We start from the raw sequence: 13,294 nt of genomic DNA on the forward strand, positions 1-13,294 counted from the left end.
TGAGGTCTCCCCTCAGCCTTCTCCTCCCCAGGCCCTTCACCATCCTCGTGCCTTCCTCTGGATGCTCTTAGACCTTTCTCTAGATCTTTCTTGTATTGAGGTGATGCTGAGGACAAAGCTCATTTTTACTTAATTTGTACATATCTCTCTTAATAACTCATAGATGATAAAAGATACGCCCTTATGGTAGATTTTATAGCCTCCCCGTTCAAATATGCTCTTATTATATCCAGACTATTATTAATCTGGACAACACTGCAACCTTCTGGATTTGGGACAGCCTGAAGCCCAGGGTGCTCCAAGATCCAATATCTCCCTCTGGTGTCCTTCCCTGACCTCCAGCTGCATTTGCAGAGTGCATTATTCTGCTGAAGGTGGTGGGGTGCTGTCCATGGCCACCGTGTCACATGTCACGGCTGCAAACACAGATGGCCACCAGGCCAGGGGCAAACAGGAGCTGCCAAGCCCAGAAATGTGTGCCAGCATCTATCCACATGTCAAGGAGTTATTTTAAAGTGTTGAGTTCCAAGCCTTGTGAGTCACCGCAGTGCTGGCTCTGATGTTGTCTCTGCATTTGATTCATGTGGATAGGTGATTAAGATGTCTTTAAATGTGGCCTGAGGAAAAGTCCTTTACAGCAGTTTGGTCACAGTAAAAGCCAAAAGGCCAAAAGCAATATCTTCAGTACTGTGCATCTACACTGGGTATTAAATGTGCTGAATATTTTATAGCTGAAATTCTTTAGCAGCTTTCTCTTAACCCATGTTTTTCTTTATTTTCTTTTTAACACCACATATCTATAAAAATAGTGTTATTTTAAGCACCTTGGGTTTAATTTTTTTTTTCAAATTTTCAGGTTGGTTGGATCAATTGAATTACAAAATTTGCCTGGGGAAAAAAAAAAGGAAGTTTGGACTTTTGGGATAGAAACAAAGAGATGTTTTGTTAGATGGAAGGGACAGAGGCAATTTGAAGTGGTAGCAAATTAGTGTCAGCAGATCTGAATTAAATGAACACTCTAGAAACTGGTTCATGAGGGAGAAGAGGAGACTGAGCCCAGCTTTCCACTTTCTCAGAACTGGACTGTATAGAGGAAATTCATGTTCCAACAGAGTGTGTGATTTCTGCTCTTATCACCCTGTCACTCACAGAAGTGAGCCCGCAAGGAAGTCCCTCTCCTTGAACAGATGATTTCCTTGAGTTGTGTTCTGCTGTTGCACCTCTGAATAGTGACTCCTTTGAAATGTTGTCTGAAAATCCAGCAGTCACAGCTACTGTGTGGACTTGTGATAACAAGTCACATCTGTTATGTCCTTTTAAAGTATGGGCTGTTTGCCATGTGGTCAGCGACTCCGTAATCATATTTTAGTGTTGCAAGTCTCAGAACAAGGTGTAACTCAACACCCTGCAATATCAAATCACTATCATATCATGTATCATATCTTCAATATCATTAAATCCTATTCCTTCCTGCATTGGTGTAACACCTTTCATGTCAGATGAATCTTACTGAGATTATTTTCTTTTTTTGTAACATCCCGTGACAAAATGTAAACTATGATTGCCAAGACACTGCTTTTAGGGGACAGCAGCGCTGGTAAGTTTGTAGTTGAAAAGGACAAAACATTGGTGTGGAAATGTGATTTCATTGCACATATGGTGTTTCCAAAGCAGGAATATTCCTGCCCTGGGACAGTAATATAAACTCTCTACTCATTTCACTGTCTGACATGCTGAAATTACTTCATTCTAATGTCGCTATTCATCAAAAATACCAAAAGTGGAGATGAGGAACAGTTGGAAAAAATTGTCATGGGTAGCAGGTGGTCAAGAGCAGCTTCTATGAATGTGCAATAAAGTGCTGCTCCATTAGAACCCCAGATCTCCTTGAGAAGAAAGGTGTTCCAAGGACAGGTGCCCTGTGTATACAGCACTCCTAAACCACGTGTGAAAACACATCTGTACACGAGAGTTTATCTCTGCTTCTCCTTGTTATCACACCTATTATTTGCAGGGCTCCAGATCGTGGTTTTATGTATGTCACGTTAGTTTTAAATAACTCTAATCCCCAATCCAATTAAAGGTATCACCTCCAAGCACATCATTTTATTTCCTTTGAGAACAGATGCAGACTTAGTATTCGGGTTAGTAAAGCAGCCACTACCAAGCTGACCTTCCTTTTATCTCTCACACTTCATCTCATCACCTTCCTTGTCTGTGGCATGTGACTTTCAGATGTGCACTTGCTATGTCACATCCAATCTAAATTTCCACTGGACAGGCATTCCTTTACATTAAAATTTGTAAATATATTTTTGGATTTACAAATGGATCTTTACATTTGGACTCCCAAATGCAATGTCTTAATTGGAGCAGATAAAATAAAAATCTTTTCTTATTTTCTTTTTTTTAAAATATGCTAATAATGACAACACATTTTGACAACACATTTTTCTTGGAACCATTTTTGTTTAGAAACATCTCTGTGATCCTTGTCCTCTATTAAAGAAGATGTTCTGAAAGCAGACAAAATACTGTTTATTTAGCATCTCGTGTTCAGAAGAATCATTTATGTTAGACCCAGTCCATCCAGAGGAGCTTTTGCTATCTTACACTGCCTTTCTAAAACATCATTTTTCTCTAGACTCACTGCTCACCTTCACTCCAGCAGCATCCTGTTAAGTGATGGATAATTAGATTTTTTTTCCCCTTACATCCAGTGCCACAAATGCTCTTTAAGAAGAAAAGTCTCTGTGTGATGCACAAAGAAACTTTCATATCTTGAACTCTGTGGCTTCCTTGGTGGAATATTTTATTCCTTGGTGATGTTGTGCCCATGAATCAATTACACTTATAGCAAAGCAATCTCAAGTAGCTGATAAACAACTCTGGGATGTAAGGAACTAATCCTGCATTACATCCTGAGGGAATTGGATTAACCTGCACTACCCCCTTTATTTCTTATGTATTTCATTCTGGAGAGTTCTGAAGGAAACAGGTTTCCAGACCTCAGTGTTCTGATGGACTGTGTTTATAGATGTTGTAAAAAAAGTAACCTATTTTAAATCTGTTTTTCTGCCTAAGGACTGAAGAGAAGACCAAAACAAAAATCCCCTTCTCTGAAGTGTTTTTAGAGTATTCAGACCTTGTTGTGCTTCTAGGGCATGTGAATATTTTGCTAAGTGAAAATCAAAAATAATAGAGAAACAAGAAAATGCAAATGCATGGCTCTTCCTTCTTTCATAGCTGCCTGTTGTGAATATTGTGGGAAATTCCAGGAAAAAGTCCGATTTTAAAAAGCACAATTCTTTCTGAAACTCTTCTGTTTGATGTAACTATTCACTGCCTCTACTGATGAATTCCTTCTAAGTCTACATCAGCTTCAGAGTATGTTTCTTTAAAAAAATAACTTTCATGGAGATAAGGACATGCTTCGAACATAAGGCTGCCAAGAATTACTTTCCTTCCAGAAATAGGGGTTTTTATATGTTAAAATATTTTTTTTAAGTTATTAAGAAGTTTCATCTGTATTTGTTTTCAGTTTCTGTTACCAGAATAAGATCCTTTTAAAAAGTGTCTGGACTATTGATATAATTATCACCTTCACTTTAAACTATATGGTAATTTTAAGCATCCAGTCTTTTCAAAAATTCAAATACTAACATTCTATTCAAAACTCCATACTTTTGTGTGGACATGCCATACCTTGGTGTTCTAAGATTGAAATTCTTATTTACTTGAGCTGCTGATAATCTTCATTTGCAGCTTATTGCACCAGGTCTCCATTTAGCTATTATACAAGGAAGATGCAATTTTTTTCCCACTGACTTATTACTGTATTTACATTACCTCTCTCCTTTTAATATTTTTGTTTATATCTTTATTAAATCACAGATGGTGCTGATTAAATTAGACCTTAAGTGATGCTTTTTCATTATGAAATTATTTAAAGTGCATACAGATAAGGTTCATACCTACAATAATGTCCTGTACTGAGTGTACTCACTTAAAAGGATGATTAGTGAAGGAATCCATTTGAATGGCACAAAAGGAATGAAACCAAGTTATAAACTGGCACTTCTGAAGGAAGAAATGAAAGCTTCCCCTCTCTTCCATCTCTTTCACAAGTGGTTGGATATTAAAGTAAATCAGAGGAAAGGAAATCATTGCTGTCCTTCTTTAAAAGTATTTGGGAAAGGGAAGATTCTCCTTCTCCACCCAGCCAGTTAATATTTCTTTTAATGCTCCCAAGCACAGGGATTCCAGTCCTCTGCCTTTGGTTCCATAATTTGGGTGGATGTGAGTGCCAGCACGCCCCTAGCTCTGGTTCACATCAGGGGTGACACTGACAGCAGTTCAAAGGTAGAATCAGGTCTTCTGTTCCTGGGATTTTCAGTTTCTCAGCACAGTCATTGCATTTGGAATTAAACCTTACTGCTGTGTCCACCAAAACAGAAAGAAAACCCATTTTCCCTCCCCAGAACACAGTGACAACTCTATGACCACACCTTTGCCTGCTGCTTCCCCTGTTCCCCTGGCCATGGGTGAGCTGCAGTGGCCCTGTGCAGCACAGCTGATATTTACTAATTCCCTCCACTTATTTTTTCTTTGACAAATGAAAAGGTTCTAATGAAAAGGTTCAGCTTGAAGGTGATGTTAGAGTGAGAGGTGGCTCACAGATGTCTGCCTCCAGCGGGGGTGTGAGCCAGCAGGCTCAGCCTCAGCCTGTGAGGAAACTTGCCCTCACCCGGTAAGTAGGACATCACTTTCTGACCTCTTTTGAGGAAGATGCTGCTGGAATCCAGAGCTGGGACTAAATGCCCAGTTTAGTCCTTTTTTTCAGGGTGGATGCACACCACAAGAAATCCTCTCCAAAGATTAACCACTGCTTCTCACAGCTCATGGTCCTAACCCAGAAATGCACCAGATGAGCTCAGGGCACACACGTGTTTTACACCTCAGCTTGACTCCTGCAAACCAAATGTGCTGTGCTCCTTGTGCTGCCCAACCATCCTCCCATCTGTATTTTACACCTCCCTGCTGATTCCTGACAAGCAAAATGTACTGTGCCATCTCTCAACCACATTTTCCTGCAAAGCAAAATGTGCTGTGCCATCTCTCAACCACAACCCTGCAAAGCAAAATGTACTGTGCCATCTCTCAACCACATTTTCCTGCAAAGCAAAATGTACTGTGCCATCTCTCAACCACATCCCTGCAAAGCAAAATGTACTGTGCCATCTCTCAACCACATCCCTGCAAAGCAAAATGTACTGTGCCATCTCTCAACCACATCCCTGCAAGGCAAAATGTACTGTGCCATCTCTCAACCACATTTTCCTGCCAAGCAAAATGTACTGTGCCATCTCTCAACCACATTTTCCTGCACAAAGGCTGTAGCAGGAGCTGGCCATCAGGTAGGATAACAATTGCTGCACACACTGGACTCTGCCCAAGAGAACACAAGAATACTCCCTGTTTTTAAGGCTGATGTGTCAATGCAATGAGAACATACTGGAAATAATCACTTCAGCCTCTTGAAGCAGCAGAGCCTGAAATTCATGGAGGTAGAAGCTCACCTGGTAGTACCACTCTGAGGAACATATTTCTTTTTCAGAGTGCATTGTTTTTAATCTTGTTTTCTCTTTATCTCTTAAAATTGAATGTTTGATTATCCCATCCTTCATACACAATGTGGGAGCAGATTACCTACACAGAAATTTCTCTGGCTTTGAATTTTAGTTGGTATTTTTTTTGCTGAACTCAGACAACCAGTAAATACTTCACTGATTACAGACGGATTGATTAATTGAAGTGAATTTTAAAAGTTACACTCAGCAGTGCCACAATGGAAATCTGAGGGTGTTTGATGTATCTTGGCATGATCTGACTTTCAGGAAAAGGACCAAAGGTCTGTTTCATGTTAATGAAAGCAAGCTTAAAAGCTGGACAGAACATCTGGAACTTGAAAAGATTTGCAGTGAACAGAATAAAAAATAAAAGTTGTAATCCTGGGCCCACCCCACCCTGTACACAAAAGTGCTGCAGTAAATTGTTCTGACCCTGAGTGCAAACTGAAAGAAAATTATTTGTACTTTATTCTGGATGGAGAACATAAACTGTGTCCCAAAAGGAGACATGGAAATTTAGTTTCTTTAACCTGCAAATTAAATGAGTCTTTTTTTGCTGTGAACAAAGATGTTAGGAGAGGTTTTAATGGTATTTTGGTTTCAGGATTAGAAAATTAATATATTAATGTAATTTAGTATTATGATTACTAAGTGGCTTGGTCTTCAGGAAATATGAAAGAAATTGCAAGCAATTCTGTGTAACTCATTAATTAAGTCCCATTTAAAACAATCAGGCAACAATTTGTTTCATGTTCAGGAAAGAAATTTTCTAGCCAGAGAAAAGAGATGATTTTTTTCAGTAATTAATGATAACCTTGACCGTATGCAGGAGCTCCTTCAGGCGTGACCAAATGATTTCTGGCAGACTGCATAGATAAATCCCTATAAAACTCCAGTCTCAGAGAAAGTTTTCATGAATTACATTAAACTTTGAGGACATACCTCCCTGTTTCATGAAAAACCAACCCTCACTCTCGAGATATCCCTTTAAAAATCCTTTATAAATATATTCTATTGATTAGTGAAATTCGGTGTAAAATTAAACATTAGCAGAGTTGGTTTTACTCACTGCCAACACCATGACCTTTATTAAAAGCTGAAGCATTTCCTCTTTAATATATATCTGAGAAAACATGTGCCCACAACTATTGCAATTAGTATTGATATCTTCATTAACTCAATCTAATTTCTCTTTCCAAAATCAAATTCACCCAATAGTAGAGCCCAAACACTAACCTGAAGGAGTTGTTTAGAAAGCCCTGGGAAAAATGACATTTTGTTCCAATTCCCCTTCTTGATTGTTTAAAGCCTAGACTGTGCATGGCACGCAGGATCATAGACTGGCTTAGGCTGGAAGGGACCTTAAAGATCACAAAGATGGTTTTTCTGCTTTTATTTCTATCTTCTCTTGAAAACACACAAAAAAAAATATTGTACTGGGGTTTGGTTCTCTTATTTCACTCACTGTCTGCTGAAATGTTTGATGTTACAGCCTGAGCAATGGTTCCTGTTTCTCCATGGCATTACTCAGGTATTCTTTCCACATTCACTTACATGTTGGCAGGTATCAAAATTCAGTATTTCATCTGGATTAGGTATATTCTCATCATGAGGAATATCTGAAAACTATTCTGTCAAGGTCCTGTTTTCTTTCTCACCATTGGTCTTTTCACCACTGAAATTCCTTTATCCAATACTTTATTTTGATCTATCAGATTTTTTTTTTTTAATGGGTTTGGACATTAAACCAGTTTCTTTTGACCTTTTTCCCCTTACTTCTTATTTTAAAGCTCTACTTACAAGCCATAAAAGCCTGGATGTCAGAAGGCAATTTTCCCAGATAGTCAGATGGAATCCAACCTTTAAAAACTGTCTCTTTTAGCAAATGTATCCCACTGGCAAAGTATTCCCAAGCCTGCTTTAACACTGATATTTGAGTCATCTGTTGCTCATCACTACATCACACGCCCTATCTCCCTCTGTAGTGACAAGAAAAAATTTTCAGAGTAGTCACTAAAATGAGACATAATTAACTCAAAAGTGATGGTATTTCTGAGTTTGAGATACACTGCAAAATCAAACTGCTGTGAAAGTTTGGTGCAACTCCCTGTAGAACAGGCAGACTCATTGCTGGTAACATTTACTGTCATGGAATCATGGAATACCTTCAGCTTGGAAGGGATCTCAAGGATCATTTGGTCCAACATTTTGGGTAAAATCATGGCCTTGAAAAGATGGCCCGGCACCCTGTCCAGCTGCATCTTAAAATTGTCCAGCACTGGGGAGTTCACTGCTTCCCTGGAGAGGTTATTCCAGTGACTGACTGCTCTCATTGTGAAATATTTTCCTCTTGTGTCCACTCAGAATCTCCCCAGCAGTAGCCTGCGCCCATTTCCTCTTGTCTTTTCCACGTGACTCCTTGTAAAAAGAGAGCCTCCATCTCCTTTGTGTCCCTCTTTAAATATGGAACATGGAAATAAGGGCTGTCCTCAGCCTTCTTTTCTCATCAGCCAGGCAAACACAAGTCTCTCAGCCTTTCCTAATGGGGCAGCTTCCTGTTTGAGATCTACTTTGTGTCCTTCATCTGGACATTTTCCAGCCTGTCCACATCTTTTTGGCACAGTGCCACATCTTAATATTAAAAAACAAATTGTGAAGTTGCAAGTTCTGCATTGAAATAAAAATATCCTTTGTATGACAAGAAAGCTGTGTTTTGATCAATCCTTGCAATGTTACATATCTCACTTCATCTTTATCACTGCCATTATCTATGGCAACCAAACATTTCTCCAAAGCCCTACGGAGGTTATTTTAGAAGACCTGATTATTTTCAATTATTTGAAATCTATTACATTCAGTTTTGGTGGGGGGAAAAGTGAGTCTGGACTGTTTCTTGTGTTTTAAGAAGCTCTGGGCTCCTGCAGAAGTCATTCATGGTGAATTATCTCTTTGCAGGATGCTCATTCAGGTCATGGCCAAGACACACCCGATAGGATACGAGGCTCTGCAGTGATTACATAACCTCTCTTGGCAGAATGTTTTCTAATCATGAAATGACCCCACAAGTGAATTTTTGGTTTCAACTAACAGATCACAGCACAAAGCACAATATGTAGAAGAAAGGGAGCGTGAAAGCTACAAGCACAGCCTCCTGAAAGAAGGGGGAGGGCCACTGAAAGGCAAAGAGGAATTGATGGTGCTTGAGCTTGCAACAGCAGAGTGGAAAGCAGGGGAGTGTAAAGTATCTCTGGCAGTTCTGGAACACTGAACCTAAACTAGATATCTCTAAAATCAATGGAGAAACGTGCTAAATGCAGGAGTCACTGGACTGTCCCACAACGCTTGTGCTCAGAAGGACAATGCCCTTAAAAGCTCATTCATTTCAGATTTACTGTAGTGTCACTGCACTTATTTCAACAAAGCAATTTTCGACCAGGAACCAAGTATACCCACTTTATGCTAATGTAGATTTGATTAGCTGGCTTTCAGGATCTCTCTTTTTCTAGGAAGGACTGAAACGCTTCCATTTTCTTTCCTCAGGCATCCTTTGCAATCTAATTCATATTTGACAAACGAGACGAGAAATCAATTGTGTGTAGTATACATTGTATAATGACCCACAAAGTTCCTAAAACAGTTGTGCCTGCTCCAGAGCAGTTATTCAGGATTCTGTACACAATTCTTTGGCACTGTTACACCTGGCCAAGTGCCACAGAAAACATGGCTCTGTAAAACAGGCAAACCAAATGGGATGATGAATCTGTGCTTGTGTCACTTCTAAGTCACCTCCTATCCTACACAGTCACAAACAAATCAGGATTTATTCTGACCTTTCCCATTGTATTTAGGAAAACAGGAACAGAGTGATATTGCAAGCTGGGACTGTCGACTCCAACAAACACGAGGACTGTACCCTGTGCCTGTACCATTCCCACATCCGCAACCTTGAGGAGATTTTAGTGCCACGTTTGGATTTCTCAGCATTTCTTAGTGTGTTCCTTACTGTCTCAGGTTTAGCTGGATGTGTGTTCTGTTCCCATCTGTCAGAGCTGGGGCAGTTATCCTCTCTTCCTTGGGCAGTTTTCTTTATCTCTCCCACAGCCAATCCTCCCTCCAGGAGATCTCTGCTGTCCATGGGCCATTCATTATTAATTATCTTCTGTCCACAGCCAGTGAGTGTCCCTGCAGGGCTGATCAAATTCCACCATCCCATGGGGAGATGCTGTGCCCAGGGCAGGAGCCAAGCATTCCTACCTGGATCCAATCTGCCCTGGAACAGCACAGCAGCCTCTGCCCCCTGCATTCCCAGAGGAGCAGCTTTCTCCTGCCCTGCATTCCCAGAGGGAGAGCAGGCCCAGCTCCAGCAGCCCTGGAGCTGCAGAGGAAAACTCCCCCCTTGTGCAGGATCCTGCTGCAGCAGAGCCACAGCTGGCACTGCAGGAGGGCTGAGCCCCCGTGGGATGGGATTTATGATAGATGAGTAATGTGAGGATTGACTCTCACAATTAGTGGACAAATATCATGTCTACAGGTTATAAAAGGTTATAGATTTATAGTTATTTTGTACCCCCTTGCGTGGTTATCAATGGGCAAGGGGAGTTGGGACATCTGGGAGGGCTGGCTTGTCACTGTGGTGACATCTGACCGCCAATCAGGATTTGAGGAAGAGATCTCCACCACTGCACAGGGAAGAAGGGGTTGATGGGCAGAACTTTGGGAGGGGTTAAAGAGGTAAAAATGGTAAAACCTCCACTGTGAGGGGGCTGAGCACATGGCAGGGAAAATCTTTTGCTCCCAGCACTGCTGGGTTTTTTTTGATAAGGTTTAATAAACCTTCCTAAACTATGACAAGTGAGTAGCTATTTCTCACAGACTGCTGCCACCACCCCGACCCACAAGGTGTCAAGTCCTATTCTGACTCTCAGTGGGTTTTTTTTGTTTGTCCTATTGCATTTGTATTTTTAATTTCCCTCGTACACAACTGTTACTCCTATTCCCATATCTTTCCCTGAGAGCCTTTTTTAATTTCAAAAATTACAATAATTCGGAGGGAGTGTGTTTACATTTTCCATTTTAGGGAGGCTCCTGCCTTCCTTAGCAGACACCTGGCTTTTCAAACAGGCACTTACCTCTGCCTTGGCATGCGGATGAGGGGCTGCTTGTGGCACCTCTTGCTGAGGCTGAAGAGTTTGTGCACCGTTCTCTGGGCCTTGAGGAAGAGTTGCTTCATGCTGCTCTCCAGCTGCTCATAGCGGCGTTGGAAATTAGAATCCATCGTCCACAAATGCATCACAGCAGATGTGTTCAGGAAATAATTCATAGGCAGCCTCTTCATAAATAATTTGAATTCGTCTGAAATAATATAATAATAAATAATAGTTTTTAATTATGTGGCTATGGTTATTTTTGCAGCAGAAATTAACTTTTAATTTGTTTTTTTTTTCAAACCAGTTTTCATAAACTCAGTCTTTTGAAATTTTAAAATTGGGCGTTTTACCTCTTTCAAACTAGAAAGGTGACTTCATTTTTATTGGTAATATTAGAATAAAGCCAGCAAGGTCCAATGTTTATATAATTTTAAAATCAATATTAAAAGAAATACAAACATTGTCCTTATTTCTCAACCTGGGTAATAGAAAGATTAAATAAGAATCAGAGTTTCTTACCTTCAAATCTGGGATCTGAAAGCAAATGTGCATTTAATGATCAATGTTTATTGACTCATTTGAAGAACATCAGAAACTGTCTTAAAAGAAGTATATTCCAATACTTAGGACATGCAAGTAAATGTGATTTTACAGGCCATTGCTCTTATATATATGTTATTTCACCCGACACAAGCCATTAAATTAGACTTTCATAAGTATTTACAATTAAAATTGAGCCTTTCAAAACATTTTATGGTACTTCAAAATTTTATGACACTTCAAAAATGATCCCATTACTTCTTTTTTTGTCTCTAAAGTGGTGGAAAGGAGTTCTTCAATCACAAGGTCACATTGTTACTGTGAACATGCCATGCTTTGTGACTTGTCCTGGTAGCTCAGTCCACACAAGATATGTAGACAGAATCTTATTAACAGAGTTTTATGAATCAGGGAATCTGTTTCCATAAGTAGAATGAAGTATGACTTCTGAACCTAAATAATCTACCATTAAAAGGGCTCCAAATACTGGGTAAATATGTGAGGGTGAGTGGCACACTTGAATGCACATGTTTATCCTTATTCTTTCTTGTTTTTGTGTATCAGTATGTTTCCCTGCCTGCCCTTCTGCCTGCTGCCATCCTCCCACCCTTCACAATCCCTTTTTTTCTTTCAGCTTGTTCCTGCAATGAAGTCACTCATCCCACAGTTTGGCTTTCACCCTGCCAGATGCTCCTTTTGGATGGTTTAAATTTCAGCAGACTATGTGAAAGCAAAGATCCTCCTGCCTGAAGTACCCTCCCTCTTCCAACAAAAATAATCATAATATTTAACATTGGTGTCATTTTAGGTTGCTAATGGAAGATTGGGGAAAATGTCCATTCACATCAAAGGATACCCCATTAATATCCCTGTTCTTAAGTTTTTTGGTTTACATTTAGTTTAGGTTTTTTAACATTTTTACACAAAGCAGGAAAAACATTTTCACTTTCATGGATGGAGAAAAAAAGATCTTTTGTAAATTAGCTACAGCGACCCTTGACCACATCCTGAAGGACACAAGGCAGTGATGGAATACAGCAGTCCCACTTCAGCAGGGTACTTTCTGTGATGGGTGAACACTCATAACAAAACAGAACATGTTGAAAGGTCTTCTTGAAGGTAGAAAATTAAAATCAAGGGGAAAATATGATGATTTTGTGTTTAGCAAAATGTTTTTAATAATTCCTCTGGGAATGTGTTGTTCATTTTGCCCTCATGCCTTTGTCTTTGCACAGCCCCTGTGCTGTCCTTAGGGCATGAGGGAACTGTTTCTTTATCTTTACAACTATTTGGAGCCTTTTATCTTTTGCTTTTTCCCTTCTTAATTTTGTCTAAGTTGTTTTTTATCCTCTGTCCAGCAAGTATGTCGATTCCTGGGTGTACAGCTAGCAATTCGAATTAATGGGAATATTTAATAAATTCTACATTACCAGATGAGCATCTCTGTGAATCTTAGTGTAGTTTTTGGATAGATAGTTCTGTTTTTTCCTTCCCAAGTGATAGTTATTCCTTCTTTAGAATTGGAGAATAATTTGGGTCAGAAGGGACATTTATAGTCCAACCTTCACTGCAATGAGCAGATACCTTCTCTAGATTAGGCTTCTCAGAGCTCAGTCCAACTTTACTAACCTCTGATTCCTTGTTGGAAATTACATAACTTTCTCTTTAGTTTTAAGCCATTTTAGTCATGGGTTTGTTCCCCTTTGCCAAGGGGAAGGGGAGGTGGGCTCTGCTGTTGGTTTAATCTTTAAACAACCAAGGTTTTGAGACAGGCTGGGCAGGACCTGATAAGCTTCAACAAATAAAAAGGGACTTTTGGAGGTGCAGGATTTTAAAATTTACATGTTGGGAATCTAGAAGATATGGAGGAAGCAATCAGACATTAATCAGACATTAATCTGATGACAATCTCCCTCGTAAAGTTGGAGACACCTTCTCTGAGAGAAGAATGCTAAGGGAACCACAGAGCTGGACCAA

General features: G+C 39.8%; 1 protein-coding gene across 2 annotated transcripts in view; it reads right to left on the reverse strand.

Moving 5' to 3' along the window:
* Positions 1 to 13,294, reverse strand: part of LOC311157050 (BMP/retinoic acid-inducible neural-specific protein 3) — a gene marked incomplete at both ends in the record, with an annotated part of 176,623 nt that overhangs the window by 25,929 nt on the left and 137,400 nt on the right. For both annotated transcript variants that reach the window (XM_084211425.1, XM_084211426.1), the window contains one exon: positions 10,760 to 10,982. In XM_084211425.1, coding sequence (XP_084067551.1) covers positions 10,760 to 10,982 — 223 coding nt within the window. The remainder of the gene's footprint in view (positions 1 to 10,759; positions 10,983 to 13,294) is intronic.

Source organism: Fringilla coelebs (assembly GCF_963513975.1).
Source record: "Fringilla coelebs genome assembly, chromosome: 9".
In the NCBI taxonomy this organism is placed as follows: Eukaryota; Metazoa; Chordata; class Aves; order Passeriformes; family Fringillidae; genus Fringilla; species Fringilla coelebs.